At 41.2% G+C, this 18,142-nt stretch overlaps 1 protein-coding gene across 1 annotated transcript in view; it reads left to right on the plus strand.

Moving 5' to 3' along the window:
- The first annotated feature begins 5,583 nt into the window (after positions 1 to 5,583).
- The window catches only part of CPA6 (carboxypeptidase A6), an 82,571-nt gene continuing 70,012 nt past the window's right edge, over positions 5,584 to 18,142 (plus strand). The window contains exons 1-3 of the mRNA XM_086875024.1: positions 5,584 to 5,622; positions 7,116 to 7,128; positions 7,392 to 7,998. Of these exons, the coding sequence (XP_086731150.1) occupies positions 5,584 to 5,622; positions 7,116 to 7,128; positions 7,392 to 7,998 (659 nt within the window). The remainder of the gene's footprint in view (positions 5,623 to 7,115; positions 7,129 to 7,391; positions 7,999 to 18,142) is intronic.

Here is an 18,142-nt window from a genome sequence, read left to right on the forward strand (position 1 = left end):
ATGTCAGGCACAAGCTGTGGGCAGGAAAGCAGGACACTATCTGGGCTGGCAAAACAAGCAAACAAACAAGCAAACATTTCAAGTTTAGCAAGATAATTGAACTGATAACATAATATTAGAACTAATAATAAATCTGAATTGAGTTTTTTTTATTTGGAGAACTTACTTACTACACTTCAGCTGCACACATACCTGAGCTAAATGTTACCACAAACAATTATCCTTCTTCTACAGTCACACAGAGATTGGTTTTATGTGTTCATAGGTTTCTTTATATCTATGGAATTCTTAGAGCTAACCATAGGAGAAAAAGATCTTGAAAGGCTCTGCAGCGGGCACCATTGTGAAGAAAAGCTTGTTCAGTCTTGAGATTCTGCCTTAAGACACGTGTAGCAACATGGTTTCAAACTTTTTGGACAGCTTTTCTAAAAAAAAAAGCATTTATCATCTGCATATGGGGATCAATTGTACAATCACAGCTTCAGGTTATGAAGTCCCATCCTCCTTGTTTTCTCTCTTCAGCCCACCGTTGTTTATGCTTTTGGGCCTGAAACTTGTAACGATTGTCCTTGGTATCAAGCTAGAAAAGGAATTGTTTTATCCACCTACTCTGTGAAGAGAGCTCACTAACACTTAATATGAAGATAAAAACTACACACTTGGGGAAAAATATGAAAGCTAAAATTTAAGGCATCTCTGGTTTGAACTGCCACGCTGTGTGTGTCTTCTCTGTGTCAGCCAAGCTGACAGAGGATGGAGATCTTTAATGTCAGGGAGCAGAAAAAGGCAGCTGCCCATGGGCTGGGAGCATTAGGGTCTCCCCAGTCACTGGGAGAATGACAAACCTCATCTTGATTTGTAGGGCCATGGCCAGGCAGGGCTGTGGGGAGCTAGGGACCAGCTCTGCTGTGACACCTCTGGGGCAGGGGCTGACGTGGGACCCTGGGCAGGTGTAGGCAGGACCAGCAGGTCCTCAGGGCTCTGGCAGGTCTCTATTTCCCAGCTAAAGCAATTCCCTCTCATAGCAATGCCAAGATGATTTTTTTGCTTTTTCTTTTATATACCTTTTATATAACTTTTATGTATCCTCAGTATTCTTAGCACGCATACTTGTAATTCCTTAAGTCTGATAACTTAGCATAGTCCTAGTATTTTGCTAGGCCAGGAGACCAAACATCCTAAAGGCCTCGTAGTAGGAGGCCGGAAAACCCTACGCTATCTTGAGAGACCAAGGCCCCCTCCAGAATATATCCTGTAAACTAGAGATTTGGCCCATCCTGGGGGAATTCCCCAGCTGAGGGAACATCAGGCTATTCATCCAGGCCTCCCATTGGGACACCCTTGTTAGATACGCTAATTTGTATGGTCTATAAAATGTACAGGCAATCTATCGTGTGCGTGAATTGCGGCACATCACACCTTGGCAAAACAGTGTGCCAAAAGGATCCTTATTAAAATACCGAGGTAAAAACACCTTCTCCCTTAATCATGTCTGGCTCTCAATTTTTTAAGACCAGGGACAGGCACCAATAGCCCAGCTCACATGCATCCACTTTTACTTGTTGACAGATAGGTGGTGTTGTCTCGCTGTAGTGTTGCCTGCTTGTAACACCCAAGAATGTTTGCATTAAATATGCTTTTGGGGTTCCCCTTGTTTTCCTCCTCCATATTTCACCAGACCTAGACTTGATTCTTTGGCTTACTAATGATTCAGGACTGACAGAATTCTGTAATATCAGTATTTTTCACCATTCATATTTTCCAGTCTTTTCAGCATTTGTCAGCATTCAACTTGCATAAAGCTCTGAAGTACATGCTACCTAATTATATAGTTTCAAGCTATTGAGGCATCAGAATTTGAAGGAGGACAATCAAAACATCATTCCAGGCAGATGGTAAAATGACCTGATAATTATGAGGCAATGTTAAGGGTGAGAAAGAGAGGAGGAGGAAAGACTTCTCATGCCAGTGCAGCTGACAGATAAATTAGCAACTCCATAGTTTCTGCTTCACCTACCTCCAGTACGATATTCTAGGTAATGTTCCCTTTCCTCCCAGAAGATAGAACAATAGTTCACTGCAGAATGTCTGCAGCCAAGAGTTGTCGGGGGAATCACACAGAACACCATTTTACTGAATGTACTCTTTCAGAAGTACCCTTTCCTTCTCAGTATTTTCACACGTGTGTATATATGGCAAATGCCAATTGTTATAAATAAATATTGGGCACCTGCCATTTTTTGTGAGCAGTAGCTGCTGTAGAGCAGTGCTGATTCAGAAGATTTCTAGCAGTGTTTCAAAATAAACATTGTCATCATTTTTCTTTCCTCTCAACATTGTAAAAACTAATTACTGGGTCTCCAGTAATTATTGTAAATAGTGTGTATTTTAAAACTTGATATTGAATGTACAATGGAGTTTGGCAGCTCAGTAAATGGTTGGACTTGTTGATCTTTTCCAACATCAATGGTCTTTTCCAGCTTCAATGATTTTATGATTCTATGATTTTATGACATAAAATCTTTCATTGGGAATATGTCACCTACCCTTGGAACAAAAGAAGTGAGATTGTATCTAAGACCAAGTACACGAAGACGAGTTTGAGACTCTGGGAACTAAAATGTTACCTTTTAAATTAGAAGTACAGTCAAATACAAATTCACAAATTCCATATGTTTGAGTGGTTATAGTCATGAAATCCAAATGCTAGATTTACAGTTGCTAAAGACTTGCTCTTACTCTTGGGACAAATCATCCAACCCCTGCATATCTTAGTATGCTCAACTGCAAAATTACTCCAAAATACTGGTTACATGACATAGAGGAAGGCTGAGATCTTTAACAACTTTAAAGTACAGAAGTTCAGAAAATTATGGAGAAATGTGCAATACAAATGCAATGTGCTACTACACACAAGTCATTTTTACAAAAAGTAAATACACATGATTTGTGTAGGAGGCATAAGAAATGTTTTAATTGCCATTCTCATATTTCCCAGCACAAAATTTTCAGCAGATGGAGGAAACTTTTGCCTAATAAAAGGCTGTATTTCCACTCAAATCAAAATCCTGTAAGTTCAATATAGAGAATATTTTTTATATTGTTTCTTTATGTGTGTTAGCTGGGATAGAGACATCTGAGACAAAGTCTAGACACTGGAATTTGTTTATCCAGTTATATACAACTCTAATTTGTCATGAGCAATGTTTTTTTTTCCAGAAAAGCTGGCCAAAAAGTTTGAAACCGTGTTGCCACATGTGTATTAATGCAGAATCTTAAGAATGAACAAGTTTTTCTTCACAATGGTGCCTGCTACAGAGCCTTTCAAGATCTTTTTCTCCTATGGTTATCTCTAAGAATTCCATAGATATAAAGAAACCTATGAACAAAAGTATAGCAGTCTTTCCAAGACTAAAACTGTACTAAGGAATGGACTCATCAGGTTTGTAATACTGTGCTCTGATGTTATTTCTCAGCATGGTTCCTAAAGGCTTCTAAGGAGGGTTGATCTGTTGATGAATTGTCTATCATACATCTATTTTCCTTTACCTGCTTCTAAAGAAAACCCATATTTAAATGTCTCTCAATTCTGTAAAATGGAAAAGAATATTTAACCTGTATTCCCGTCCTCCTGCAGAGTAACAGAATAATAGCAGAAGACAGAAATTCTTTAAGTGCAATTGTTCCATTCTTTCATTTAATTTAACCATTTTATAGAAGTTTGGTGCCATTAATACAATTTTTTTAAAAAATATTCAATTATGGTAATGCAGCATCCCCAAGTAAGTTGAAGACAGAATGTCAAGATTCTTAATTGCCTTCTTAAAAGTCCATCCCTTCTAAAGATACTTGTACTTCATTTTAGTAAGAAAATTACATCTGAATATCATCCAAGGTAATGTCAAGCACCAGTTCATTGTAACAGATTTATCTCAGGTACCCACAGCAGCCCATCTCTAACAGCACAAAGCCTAGCACAACCTGAATAACCAAGCCCTAGAAGTGGGAAATTCTCAGGTTATCAGCTCTCTGTTGCTACTGTAACACTCATGACTACACAGAGTGGTTAGCTAAGGCTAACTAGCCATGGCACTCATGCATGGATTATATCACATTCATTCTTTTAGACCACAAACCTAATATAGAACATAATCAGCAGGGCCACTTTCACGGTCCTTCATCTGACAAGGTCTCTGTAGGAGTTAAAGGAATTGGAGACCAGATCTTGAAAAGGACATTGCACTCAGACAACTTCAATCTTTTTTGAATGAGTTAGAGAAAATGCCAGCATGAACACGCTTAGTCTAGTTTATTATTAATGGGTATGATTTAAACTAGAAAATGTAAACCTTTTTTAAACTCCTGTTTCTGAACTGTTAGGTCTCTAACAAACGTGCAGCACAGATTTTTTATTCAAGCCAATGCAACCTTCTCATGAAGGTGAGAGCTGGGACAACTCAAAGATACAAAACATGCTTATAAGAGGCTAATGCCCTTTTTCTTATCCTTCCCAATAAGTGGCATGTTCTAAAGTCTAGGTAACCAAATGTAGGCTGCTTGCCCACTCACTTTAAATGAAGCCTTTCTTGTTTCAACACTGCGTAGAATTGCCTCTGTTTCAGCAGCCTGCATTCCTTGTAAAGTGTAGGATGCTGTGATAAATTCCACAAATTGATTCATCAGGAGGGAAACCATATCTCAGTTTGCTCTCTTCTGTTCCATCCAAAGCTGTTAACAGTATCGAGCTGCCCTCGACATTGGCAATTTCTCTTTGTTCCAAGAAGAGAAGGAAAAGAAACTCTGATGTTCTTTGTCTCAAATCCTTTGCTTCGCAGTGTGCAAGTTTGATAGCCCCGTCTTGTTGGGAAAGTAGACCTACCACATGGGTAACTTCCACTCGAAAACAGTGTTTTAATCCTTCCCTTCCTGGCAGCATGACAGAATTCCAGCCCTCCCATGCTGTAACATAGTAAAATTTAAACTGAAGGATCAGAGACACAAAGGAACCAATCTAGATTATATATCATCTAAATTATATAATATTATTGGCAAGGTTATGTATCTAGTGATAGCCTCCCTATCCCTACATTCCTTAAGCCCATTTTGGTATTTTGAAGTTAGTTCTATTTCTAGCTTATCCACAGCTCAAAGAGTGTACTTTACAATTCTGTTTAAGATGTATTTTAAACGGCCAGAAGTTGTACATATTAAGAAAGGTAAGAAGAGGAGAAAGAGTAGGAGGAACCTGAACCCTAACCTTAACCTAAGCCTAAACCTAACCTTAACCTTAACCCTAACCCTAACCCTAACCCTAACCCTAACCCTAACCTTAACCTAAACCTAAGCCTAAACCTAACCCTAACCCTAATCTAGCCCTAATCTTAGCTTTAGCCTTAGCCTTAGCCCTAGCCCTAGCCCTAGCCCTAACCCTAACCGGCCCCTACCCCCAGCTCCTCCCCAGGCACCGCCCCCTGGCACCGCCCCATCCGGCTCCTCCCCATTGCGTCACCATCACCACAGCGCCCCGCCCCCGGCTCCTCCCCTTGCACAGCCCTAAGCCACGCCCCTTAATGCGTCATCGCGATGACGCAATGCAGGGGCGGCCTTAGGGTTCGAGTTAGGGTTAGGGTTAGGTTTTGAGTTAGGGTTTAGGTTATGGATAGGGCTAGGAGTTAGGGTTAGGGTTTGGTTTAGTGTTTAGAGCTAGGGTTTGGCTTAAGGTTTGGGTTAGGGTTGTGGTTTGGATTAGGTTTTGGGGTAGGTTTAGGGTTAGTGTTTGGGTTAGGGTTTGGGTTAGGCTCTGGGTTAGGGTTAGCATTAGGGTTAGGCTTTGTTTTCCTCCTCCTCCTCCTCTTCCTGAGTCTTTATTTTCCACTGTGTTACTTTCCTTTACTGTTTGGTTTTAGTGCTTGAATTCCCTTTCCATCTCATACCTTCTCACGTTTTACTTTCAGGATATGTTGCACAAACTCAGGATTTAAGACTGAAACCTGGAACCACAGAAGCCCATAATTACACTCTCTCTAACTCTAATGAAGCCACGCTTTCCTCTTGAAAGCATATTTTTTAGAATAATAACCAAACTAGTCTACAATCAGATGCCAAAATAAAAACTCAAACAGAGTCAGTTTTTTTCTGGAAAGCAAAAACTTTGGTATAATAGCCAAGCTACATTTCTTTAAACATTTAAACAAATTTGTGTATTACCAATGCACTTCAGGTGTAGCAAGGATACTCAGTAAGAAAAGTAAATGTGTAATAAAGCAGTAGATTTTGCTTTAATACCATACTCATGCCCTTCAAAAGTCAGTTACTCAACTCTACCTTTGAAGTCACTTCTGAACAGTGAGCAGAGCTTTTATTAAACAGATGTTTGTAAAGTTGAAGTTGCATTTATTGTAAGATTGAAGATTCACAGAACAGATGTGGGGGCTTGCCTGTACTTAATGGAAAGTGTTTTCAACAAGAGATGTACAGCATGTAAGCACACACACATTCACCTCTGCATATTCTCACCAGATATAAATTTGAGATTTTAAGCAGGGCATGTTGTGGAGAGATGGGAAGCTCAAGGGAGAGAACACCAATAACCAGACTGAAGAGAATAATCTGCCTTGGACAAAGTCTTTTCCACCTCCAGACTCTATCACACAGCTACTGTCAGATTTTGTGCCAGTATGAAAAAGACAAAGGAAAAAGCTTGTTTGCCTTTCAGCCAGAGAATACAAAGTGTGTGTGATTTAATACAGTCCTTTTTCAAAAGGCTCCCTGTGTTTCTGAAACATTAACAGGGATTTAGAGCAGTTCTCACACGTTCAAATGTCAGCTGGTTTTATTTGTCTACAGCCCACTTGTTCATTTTGCACTGAGAGGCTGAGAACCAGTTGGGTTTGAAACATTTTTTGCTCCTTTTTAGTAAATTCAACATAAAGGTACCAAAGGGGCTGTCCATTTATTCCATATTTGCATTATATTGTTACCTACATTTTCTATAACTGCTACTACCATGTGTTTTCCATAAACTACAATTATTTGCAGCAAAATTCTCCCCATTTTCCTTGTTATTCTCAGTGCTCCAATGACTTCTATTTACATGAATCTTTCATCCTCACCAGTGTGGAAAAGACGGTAAAAGCCCAGTTTTAAAATCATGCTGGGCTTTTAATTCTTTCTATTGTATCTGTGTCTCTTCCATTCTCACTACTCAGACACAAGATTTTGACCACACCGGTAACTTAAAATCCCACTTTCTCCTGCCTTTATGGTTCCTAATGGTCTCTCTACCACTCTTTGTTTCATGCAAGTGTGTTTCTGCCCTCTCATCAGCCTCAGCTCTTGCCCAGCCGGGGGAGCCTCATCGATAATCCCCCGATGCCACTGACAGCGCTAAGAGTCCCTTGGCCGGCTGCCTCGCCGCACCTGCGGCCGAAGCCCAGCCCGCGGCACCCCTCGTCCTGCCGGCCCCGACGGAGCCGCCGTGCCCGCGGGGGCTGCTCGGCCCGGCCCTGCCCTTGCCGGCCCCCGGGCTCCCCCCGGGCTCCCCCCGGGCTCCCCCCGGGCTCCCCCCGGGCTCCCCCCGGGCTCCCCCCGGGCTGGGCGGTGGCGGGGCCGCGCACCCCCCTCACCCCCGGCCCTCCCCGGCGGGCGGGCGGGCGCCTCCCCGCCCAGTCCCGTCCCGTCCCCATCCCCATCCCCGTGCCCAGGCGTGGCGGGGCGGCGGCCGACGGGCGTCCTCCGCCGGCTTTCTGCCCTCGCCGCTGGCGAGCAGCGACACCTCCGAGCTCCCGGCTCCGGCCCCCGCTTTGTGTGCGCGGCACAGCCGCCACCTGGGGCGGGCGCGGCGGCGGTGGCGCTGGCGGGGGTGGCCGTGCCGGCGGTGACGGTGCCGACGGTGCCGGCGCGGCCCCGCACGATGCCGCTCCGCGGGCTCCTGCCCCTTTGTCTGCTCTGCCTCCAGGCTGCGCTACCGCTCCGCGGCCAGCGCGGCCGCTACGCCGGGTAAGTCCGCCCGGCGCCCCGCTCCGCCCGGGGCAGCGCCGCGGCCGCGCTCCCTCCGCACCGCCGGCCACAGCCGGCCGCTGTCTGCGAGCTCGGGCGTCCCTCCCGCCCCCGACCCGCTCGTGGGCTTGTCTGCTGGCGGTTGTGTCGTGTAGTTCTTGAAAAAGGTGCTGCGAGTCACTGCTAGCCAAAGGAAGGATGCTGCATTGAGGGAAAAGAAAAAAGTTCGAGTGCCTCTTTGGGAAAGGGAATTGCGATTATACCGGGGGGAAATAAAAGGTTTTGAGGTTCCACCGTGCTCTGAAATGAATGAAGATTTGTATTTTCCTTTAGGATACAATTGTACTGGAACTTTAAATTGTTTCTACAAAGTTAACAGTGTGCGCTCAAATTAGGGAATACATAGGAAGTTCAAGCAATAAGGGAACTCTACTGTAAGCAAGTGGAGACTAAAACTTTCACGTGCATTTCAAAATAGACTTCTTTCTTGTTCCAACGGCTGTTCAAATTTGTGTTAGAAAGGAAAAGATTGAACTAAGTAGTAGTAAAAGTAAACTTGCCTCCAAAGTGTACGTTCTTTGCCCGGTTTACAGACTTTGTTTTTAGTAGGTATTTAACATAACAAGTTTATGATGCAAATGAAAAGGCAGTCAAATCTAGGAGCATTAGAAGCCAGTGGCATGTGTCAACATACAGTATAAAATTCTTTCAAAGTGACCAGCAAATTCATCAGGATAAGCACGCCTCTCTGTGGAAGTAAGAGCTGTATTATTCTTTTTATTTTATTGGAGTAGCCAAGCCAGGCATAGAAATTCCCCTACTAAAATGAAGCTTAAAAAAACATTCCTTAAGCTTCAAGGGTTTGGTAATGTGATATGAAGCCATTCACCCCAGGTCGCTATTAGTGATAGAAAATAGTTAAACACTTGACAGCTGTTTCACCATCTCCGTTCAGTTCCTCACATCCCAGTATCTGTCTGCACTGCAAAATCAAACAGGCCACCACAGTCAGGAGTGCTCCTGACAGTGCCAAAAAGCAGCAGGACAGAAACCTGAACTGTTCTTTAAAGCCAGGGTCCTGCTGTAAATTTTGTGCAACAGCTCTATTCTCTCTGCCTGAAGCCGATAGCACAGGCGTGGTCTCCATAGTCTTGATTTTTTTTTAATTCAAGATAGCATTCAGTTTGTTTCCACATGACATGAAGATGAATAATAAATTGTCAGTGCTGGTGCTTAAATTTTTCTGAATATTAATTACATAAGTTATCTGCTAGTTTTGACTGAATGTCAAAATACATATTTTACTATCCTCTAGGTTTAAGTGACATTGTCAACTATAATGGAGTTGGTTCAAATAGAATAACATGCATAAAAATTCAAACATTGTACCTCTGCTCATTAATGTAACTCAACAATTTTGTTCAAAGTTTTAAAAACAATTTTCTTGTTTCAGAATTTCATATTCCCAAGATGACATGTGAAAGAGCTGCCCAAACTCTCTCTTGTTGATCTCTGTTTTAGAAGCTTTTGCATATACTCTAGTCCAAAAAAAAAGAGACTTCTTGTCAGCTTCCAAAAGTTGGGCAAGAAAACCACTGCCCCCCCAGAAATAAAATAAATAATAATTAAAAAAAAATAGCATTAATAATAAAAACTCTTGGCCAATAGGCAATTGTAGTAGGGGGCCGAGATACATTTACAAGCCTTGCTGAAAATGTGGTCAATATTCAAAACAGAAACCAGAATGTGTACCACATGTGTAACACAAACTGGAAAAACAAGTTAATATTTTTCCCACTCTACTAATATTTTCCATTTCTACTATCCTGGCATTATTTGTGTCAATAAAAGATGGTGGAAAGTCAATTTGAAATGGCATGGAGGTTTCTACAGAATTATGAATATATCTTGTCCATCTGTCATCATCACAATGTCCAGGGCAGGATAATTTCAATCCTTCTGTGTGTGCCATTGATAAGAAACAGTTGAGCAAGTATAGCCATTACTGCTGAACCTGACTGTCCCTCAAGGGGAAAAAATTTTGATAGTTTTTTTTTTCAGAAAGCCAGTTAGGAGGTGCATAGTTTGTTAAAGTTCACCATTAAAAGGGGTGTCCCAACAAACTGACTTCTTTTTGTGCCAAGAAACATCTGTGAATCCTAGTAATTTCTGTTGTGTCACAAACTGTACTATAAAGGGAAAAGGCATTAGTATAAGGGCAAAAGAATGAGAGAAAAAAAAGAAAAGAATAAAAAAAAAAGAATGAAAAAAAAGCAATGGAAACATTTCTCATAAACTTAGGTCAGCGCTTGGAGGCACGCATAACTATAACTCTTTAACTGAGGACTCAGACCCAAGACAATTAACTAACTGGTTTAACTACTAACTAAGATGTTTCTCCAAACTATGTCAAGCAGGCCAGGTATGCCTATATGGGCACATCTTTAAGTAAACGTGCTCTAGATACCTTTGGGAAGTCAGCAAGGATTTGGAAGTCCTTGGGAGACCGTTTGGGAGTCTCAGCAAAGAGGGATAAGCACTCAGAGACCTTGGAAAGACTGAGGGACACTTGTATTTGCCTTCTGCCTCACACATACGCAGGAGTTGAGCCTGCTTCTGTGCTCTTGTGCCAGAAGGAGCTCAAGAGGAGCTCTCTAGAAGACACTGCTAATCAGCCACCAACAGCAAATTCAAAACTATACTCACACATACTGTTTTCTTTCCTGCATTTGTATGTTCTGTCCAGAGGTTCCAGGTGAAGTGGATAAATGGGAGACACATACACACACACATCAGGGTTTGGACAGAGTAGATGTGGAATATTTAAGAGGATTTTTCAGGAGGCTGTTACCAGAAGTTCACACAGGATCAGCAAGGATAACTAAATACATGGGAATGGTTTAAATTCCTGAAAAAGCAAGTAAACTAGAACTCCTTGGTCTCCAATAGAAACAATTTAGGCCTAAGAGATGTCTACAAACTTTGAGACATGTGAACCTAGTAGACAGAGATCAGTTGTTCGCTGTTTCTTCCAGTTAAAGGAAGCAAGAAACATAAAATGAACCTTTTGATAGCTTTACAGAGTAGGGTGCTGGAGCAGATGGAGTTTTGTGAGGGTTTTTTACCAAATGCAGCAATCTGCCTACTCTTGGGAATCCTATGAAGAAGGAGAAGGCTTCCCATTAGGAGGTCAATATTTCTCAGAGTAGAAAATATCTCTCTCATTTGTTCTTTAAAAATCACTACTAGAATATTTTTACTTCAGTTCATCTACCTCCACCTGTATATGGTGGCTCAGCATGCTGCCTCCAATTTCTCCCCTTCTTTTTGTTCTAAAAAAAGACTTCTGAAAAGGCTTGTTTCAAAGTCTTTTCAATAGTGTTCCTCATCTCACCTCTTCTCTCACTTGCAAATGACCAAGTGCAAGCAAAGGCTTAAATAACTTGTCTGGTTTTTCTCTAAGGTTCTGCTCTTAGAGATCTTGGCAAGATTTGAGTCTTTTTAAATATTGCATCAAGATGGTAACTCCTCCAAACTGTTATTCTTCAGATAATTATCATTTCTCTTGGTCAGATGAAGGCTATGGTACATGCTTATGGTATAACAACCACATCAAATAATCTGGGAGTGATGTAGAGCAAAGAAACAGAGAACAGTAAAGAAAGGTTCTGTAATCCAAGATATAATATGCTGTAGCTACTGGGACATGACATCCGGAAAATTGCATGAACCAACTGTTCATGTAGATAAGGACAGATATCAAATCTGAGAGCATTCAGCAAATTTCAGGTATTTTAATGCCCATTAATACCCTTACATACCATAACTAAGTACCTCTGATCCCACAGTACCTTACACACAATGGCTGGCAATTGTTCTGTGTCATGGAAAAAACACATGGGAGTGTGACGAAAATGAGTTGCTGAGGGAATTGAGAAGTGGAAAGGAACTCCTCCTGTGTTATTCCCTCTGCAGATTTTTTTCCAAATGTTTTAATCAGACTAAAAGCTCTGCTATGTAAAAAAAGTTCTTTCTCCCTGCTGCTCAGTTCTCCCTCCCCACTCCCAAGTCAAAGTAAAATGTCATGAACACAACTGGCAAAAAAAGCATTTGGAAAGCACACCAACAGCATGAGAGGGAAGGTAATTATATTCATTCAGATGAAAACCAAACTAAGTGCTTCTCTGGATGGTGTCAGGGAGCTTCTAAGAGGTGAAAAGCTTTTGCTCTGGCAAAAACAATTTAAGAATCCCTTTTTTTTAAATAACCAATAATTCTGTACTCAAACACCACTGATTTGTGAAACCAGCACAGATCAGTGAAATCCACAGCAGCTCTGGGACCACTTACCTATTCTTACCTACTCCCAACACCTCAGCTCTAATTATGTGCTTTCTCATTACCTGATATTCCCTCTGCAGAATAATATATTTATGTTGTCCTATAGGAAAAAATCAAGTTTTGATTATTTTTCTCCTTTATGTCCAAGCATGATAAATTTACCTTTTAAAGTTTCTCTGTCCTCCTCATTATAAATGAAAAATACAAAGTGTTTCAGTTGCTCTTTCCTTCCCTCTTTTACTTTTTTTTTTTTTAAATAATTGGAACAACTGTACACACATCCTCACTACCTAGGTGAACTGCATGTCAGGCAAGGAGGCTCCCAGTTCATTATGGCTTTGTCTAAACTGATACACAGGTTCATGTCACTGTGTGAGCCTGGTTCCCATACTTATCCAAACTGGGATGCCATTGCCTGGTGCTGTGGCTTCTGACCTCTGCAGGTGGAGAAAATGGGGACAAAAGCATGGAAAGTAAGGCAAGATATAAAATATCAAGACATGGGCAAAGCTTGCACCCATACTTAGGTGTTTTGAACCTGTCCTAGGTTTCCTACCTTATATACAACCTATGGCTTTTCAGTAAGAATGATTCTTTTGGAAGTGTGAAAGAGATTCCAGTAAACACACTTTCCTCATTTTTATAAGTGTGTATGTTACAAATGGAAATGTAGTCTATTATAAAAGAAAATTCATGTTCAGAGTTACATCCAACATTTATGTTCTGCAAAAAAAAAAACCAAACTGGGATACATCCAAGAGGTACTTAGAAAAAAATACTTTTCAAAATAAGGAATTCACATATAAAATCTGCCTAGACCCTCAGTCTGAAACATCCCCTTTGGATACACCAGCTTCACTGTCTCATGAAGCTAAGCAGGCAAAGAAATACAGCTTTTCTCAGAGCTTCTGGTAGTTACAGTGAACTCCAAAGCTCCCACTTCTACACTATACTCACTTCCAGACATTGTTCCTGTGAGTTCACACTCATAGGCTCCTTAAAATGAAGTTCTCAAATCTGAACGTTTTGTACAGGACTTAACAAGCACTTGACAGGGGACAGACACTATATAAATTACATCTATATAGAGATTTATTTTTTTTATTAAAGAAAAAAGGAGCATATGTGAGCAATTTACATAAAAGACAGCGGAACCTACTTTTAGTCCAGAAAGAAACTCACACTGCTGAAAGGAGTGAATTTGACAAAGGGAGGTTAAAAACCTGCTTTCCTTGAACACACTGCTGATATTTTATAGGGAACCCTTAGCTTCATACACTGCATAGAACTGTATCCCACACTGCACAATAAACAGGATCCCAAAGTCTCGTCTCCTGAAATCTTAGTATCTGTAAAAATGTCATCCACACATCTAAAATGGTCTTACATGGTCAAAATGCTGTAGGAAACATTTAATGTTGTACCCAGTTGAAGGTGAATGAACACCATCAATCATCTCTCACTATCTCCTGGAGGTAAACTATGTCATCTCTGTTTTTCAGAATGGCTCTTCACTTATGTTTTCCCCTTAGTTTTACTTCTGAATACATAAAAGAAATTGTACTCTCTCTTCTGTGATAGACCATACTATTTAAGAGGGCACTATGTGCATAATGTTCATGCAAAAGTCAAGAAACAAGCAGTTATATTGATCATATATTGGGTATCTCTTCAGTTCTGCAAGCAAAGCCTGCTGTGAGCATGCATATAGCACTAAAAACTGAGAACAGTGTAGGTCAACAGTCAGTATTTTTACTCCCTAGCAAATATGATTTGTTTTGCTCTCAAGCAGGAGATTAAAACAAATTTTCTCAATACAAACAAAAAGTAGAAAATAATTTAAAATAAACAGCATTGTTACTGTCCCCTGTCCACCTAACTTACATATTTATGTTATCAGTATTGTTTTTCATGCAGAAAACAAGTGAAACCCATGCTCTCCATCCTATCTATGATAAGCAGGTTTAGTTGGAAAATGAGAGCCAATAATTACAGTTATATATTAGACCACTCTCTGGGAACTCTACTGTGTGTAAAACACACACATTTCTTGCTGGTCTCGGATTTGCAAGAACAAATCCACAGTCAGCAAAGTTCTGGAGACAATTAAGCCTAATTCTAATTTATTTTCAGTTAATTACGATTCTGATTTAAAGGCTTCATTCACATGGCTGTACATATGGGTAAAAAGTTACGGTTCTGATTTGATGTTGGTATTACAGCAAAATTTCAAGGGTGCTAGTAATTTTCACCTCAGTATTTCAGATCAGAATCAGACCTTAAACAGACAGTGATTTTCAGGAAAATACTGGCAAAAAAAGTTCCAAAACTGCATTTTGTGCAAGGCACCTAAGGGTTTGTAAGCCAAAGTACTTTGAATTGAAAGTATACTCAGCCCAACAAATGGATGGGGACAATAAATTCCATTTTTTCTATTATTTTGTACCTTGAACTTGCCAAATGAGGAGGATGGGAGCTGGAATCCAGCAGTGGACAGGGAACATGAACTCTTTCCTTCTGTGTCTGCCTGTGCAGGCTGGATGCTCAGGAGCACAATGCTCTGCTGAGCCTCCTCTTCCTCTGGGGAACAATGGGACTTAAAGTGTATTTATTTAAAGTTAATCCACACCATAAAGTTACCACACAAAGCAATACACAGAACAGCATTTTCCAAAGAGAAGATGTTCTAGGTTGCTTAAATACATCTGCAGAAAGAACAGATGTATCCTACCGTATCAAAACAGTTTTTCTTTTCTTTATCTTCCACAGCTCAGTTAAGGCTGTGATACAGAGGGACTACTACAGCAGAACCTTGGAAATGAGTTTGTAGGGGGTTTACTGTGGTAAAATTATTCTAAGAATAACTTACTGTTTCTTATACTGTATTTCAAATATCTTCAGAACAGTAAAGATACGGTTAGCAGCACCTCATTGTTAACTCAGAGACAAAATAGAAGCTCTTTTTGGCTGAGATTTAAAATAAATTCTAGGCATTCACAGCCCAGAAAACCAGTCATACCCTGGGCTGCACCAACAGAAGTATGGCCAGCAGGACAAGGGAGGCGATTCTGCCCCATCTCTCATGTGACCGCACATGGAGTGCTCCAGTGCATCGAGCCCTGAGGACTCCAACATAAGAAAGTCATGGACCTATTGGAACAAGTCCAGAGGAGGGTCACGAAAATGGTCAGAGGACTGGAGCACCTCTCCTGTGAGGAAAGGCTGTGAGAGTTGGGGTAGTTCAGCCTAGAGAAGAGAAGATTGTGGGGAGACCTCATTGCCACCTCTCAGTGCTTACTGGGAGCTTATAAGAAAGATGGGGACAAACTTTTTAGCAGGGACTGTAGGAATAGGACAATGGGTAATAGTTTTAAACTAAAAGAGGGTTGATTTAGACTAGGTAGATGAAAGAAATCTTCTACAGTAATAATACTGAAACAGTGGAACAATGTACTGAAACAGCTCTGGTTGCCCAGAGCCCCATCTAAACTGACCTTGATGGCTTCCAGGGATGGATCATCTACCACCTCTCCGGGCAACCTGAACTAGTGAAAAATGTCCCTCTGGGAGCATTGAAGTAGATGGCTTTAAAGGTTCCTTCCAACCCAAACTATTCTAAATTACTTTAGCAGGCCTAATGAAAAACTCTTCGATTTATTCCACCATACTCCTACTAAGATTACCACCAGATGCTACTCTGAGGCTGCAGTGCAGTCGTACAGCCAAACCCAGCTAGCCCACACTAGTGGCCACCTGCTGCCACGGCAGTCAGTTATGTTTCTGCTCTGCCAGATGTGCAGCCTCTGCTCAGGGACTGGCACGTCTCTGCCTACAGAAAGACAATTCCAGGAGCACAGAGAGAAAAACCAAACCCCACTCTTCATTCTTTTTCATCTGGGACTAATTGACAGCTTATCAGGTTGTGATTTGGCTGCTGCAGAGCCTCTGTGTTTGTGTTGGCACAGGGAAGGGGCAGGAATGGCTGGGTTTTTCTTACCTGCCTGGGTACCTAGAGTGTGTTAGTCTCCCTGTGCACTAGGGAGAGCTGTCTGAAACCAGTTAATTCCAGGTGTGTATTCCGAGGAGCACACCATGGTTTACCTCAGCAGAATTTGGCATCTTGATCAGTCCTGACTGCCAGATTCTTCTGCAGACCTATGCCAATGAAACAATCACAGATGAGTGTTTCAGACTCAAAGAGAGAATAATAGGATGCTTATTTTCAAGTAGGTATTCTCCTGAAAGTGGAAAACCAAAATAAAATTTAACCTTGGTACTAACCATCATCCTGTGAGTTTTTGAAGCAAAAGGATTTCATTATGTCTAATGTCTGAAGATACTGTAAGTTCTTCTTTACATAACAAACGAGACTGGCATGATAGAGCCTACAGAAAAAATAGCCTCTATTTATTAAATTGGTTGGTGCTAGGCAAACAATAGCTATTACATGACAAGAAAGCAGGGAAGATATTTAATTATGTTTTATTAATAGCTCTGTCTTTTTGCTCGCAGCATGGTTTCATATTTTCAGGGAAATAAAACTTGGACCTTTTCACCTTTCAGGGAAATAATACCTGAACTTTATAGCATAGGCAGGCAAAAAACTGCTTTGTCCAAAATTAACACCAAATAACAGGAGTCACAGTGCAAGCACAATGCCAAGTCTGGGCTGGTAACTCAGACCTCTCCGCAGAATGAGCTTGTGTCCTTGCCAGTAACACACAGTGTAAACATACCCAGCGGCACAAAGACAGCACAGCATGTCCTTATCAACAGGATGGATCCCTGATCCATCTGCCTGTGGTAGCAACAATGGTAAAAAATGTAATTGAAGATCATTAATAGAACATAAAATCTAAGAAATTTGCTTTTCCTTGTGAAAAATCAAATCATTTCACCTTCAGTTTGTTCAGCTGAGGTTCTTTTATTTTGCTTTTACCAGAAGCAGCTCTCTTAGTTTTGAAATAGTCTAACATGCAGTCATGTTTTGATATGTCAAAAAAAAAAAGCTTCAGAGAAAATCAAAGCATTTGTGTCTAAAGGATAAAATCTTTTGTATCCACTATCCAGCAGCATAAAAATAATTACTGGTGCATTTTCTGAGGCCTAGCCTAGAATACAAACTGCAGTGAAATATTTAATTACGCAGGTTTTGGTCACTACTGCAAGGGTTTTTTTTGTTCAGCACTAAGTTGTCCTGAGAGAGAATGGTGATTCTCCCTCTGAAGCAGCTGCAAGGAGTGGGAAACACAGGAACAGAGGGCTCCTGTGTCCAGATCAGGTCTTGGGAGGAGCCCTGTCTGCTTGTCGTGAGCTGTGCAGTTCTGAGCACATTTGGTGTATCACATCTCTCAGAGGCCCCAGGCAAAGGGACATCATCTGGTCATAGAATTATAGAACCATAGAATGTTTAGTTTATAAAAGACCTTGAAGATCACTGAGTCTAACTGGTAACCTATCAGAGCAGAGTCCACTCCTGAACCATGTTCCTAAGTACCACATCCATATGTGTTTTAAAGATCTCTAGGAATGGTTGAGAATGATGATTCAACCACAACTGTGGACAGCCTGTTCCAATGCTTGACAACCCTCTCTGTGAAGAAGATTTTTATCAATCTCTGTCAGACAGACACACAACAAAGTTGCTGATCTACTCTTGCCAGGTGGTTCTGGGCCAACACAGAGACAGAAATGTGGGTATTTCAAGCTCAAACTGGGTGAGGGAAGATTCGGGGTCTTCATCCTTTCCTCCTGTCTATAGCATATGTTGTTTGCCACATGAAGTAGTTATATATTTCAAGGC

Source organism: Cyanistes caeruleus, chromosome 1, assembly GCF_971803275.1.
Source record: "Cyanistes caeruleus chromosome 1, bCyaCae1.hap1.1, whole genome shotgun sequence".
NCBI lineage: Eukaryota > Metazoa > Chordata > Aves > Passeriformes > Paridae > Cyanistes > Cyanistes caeruleus.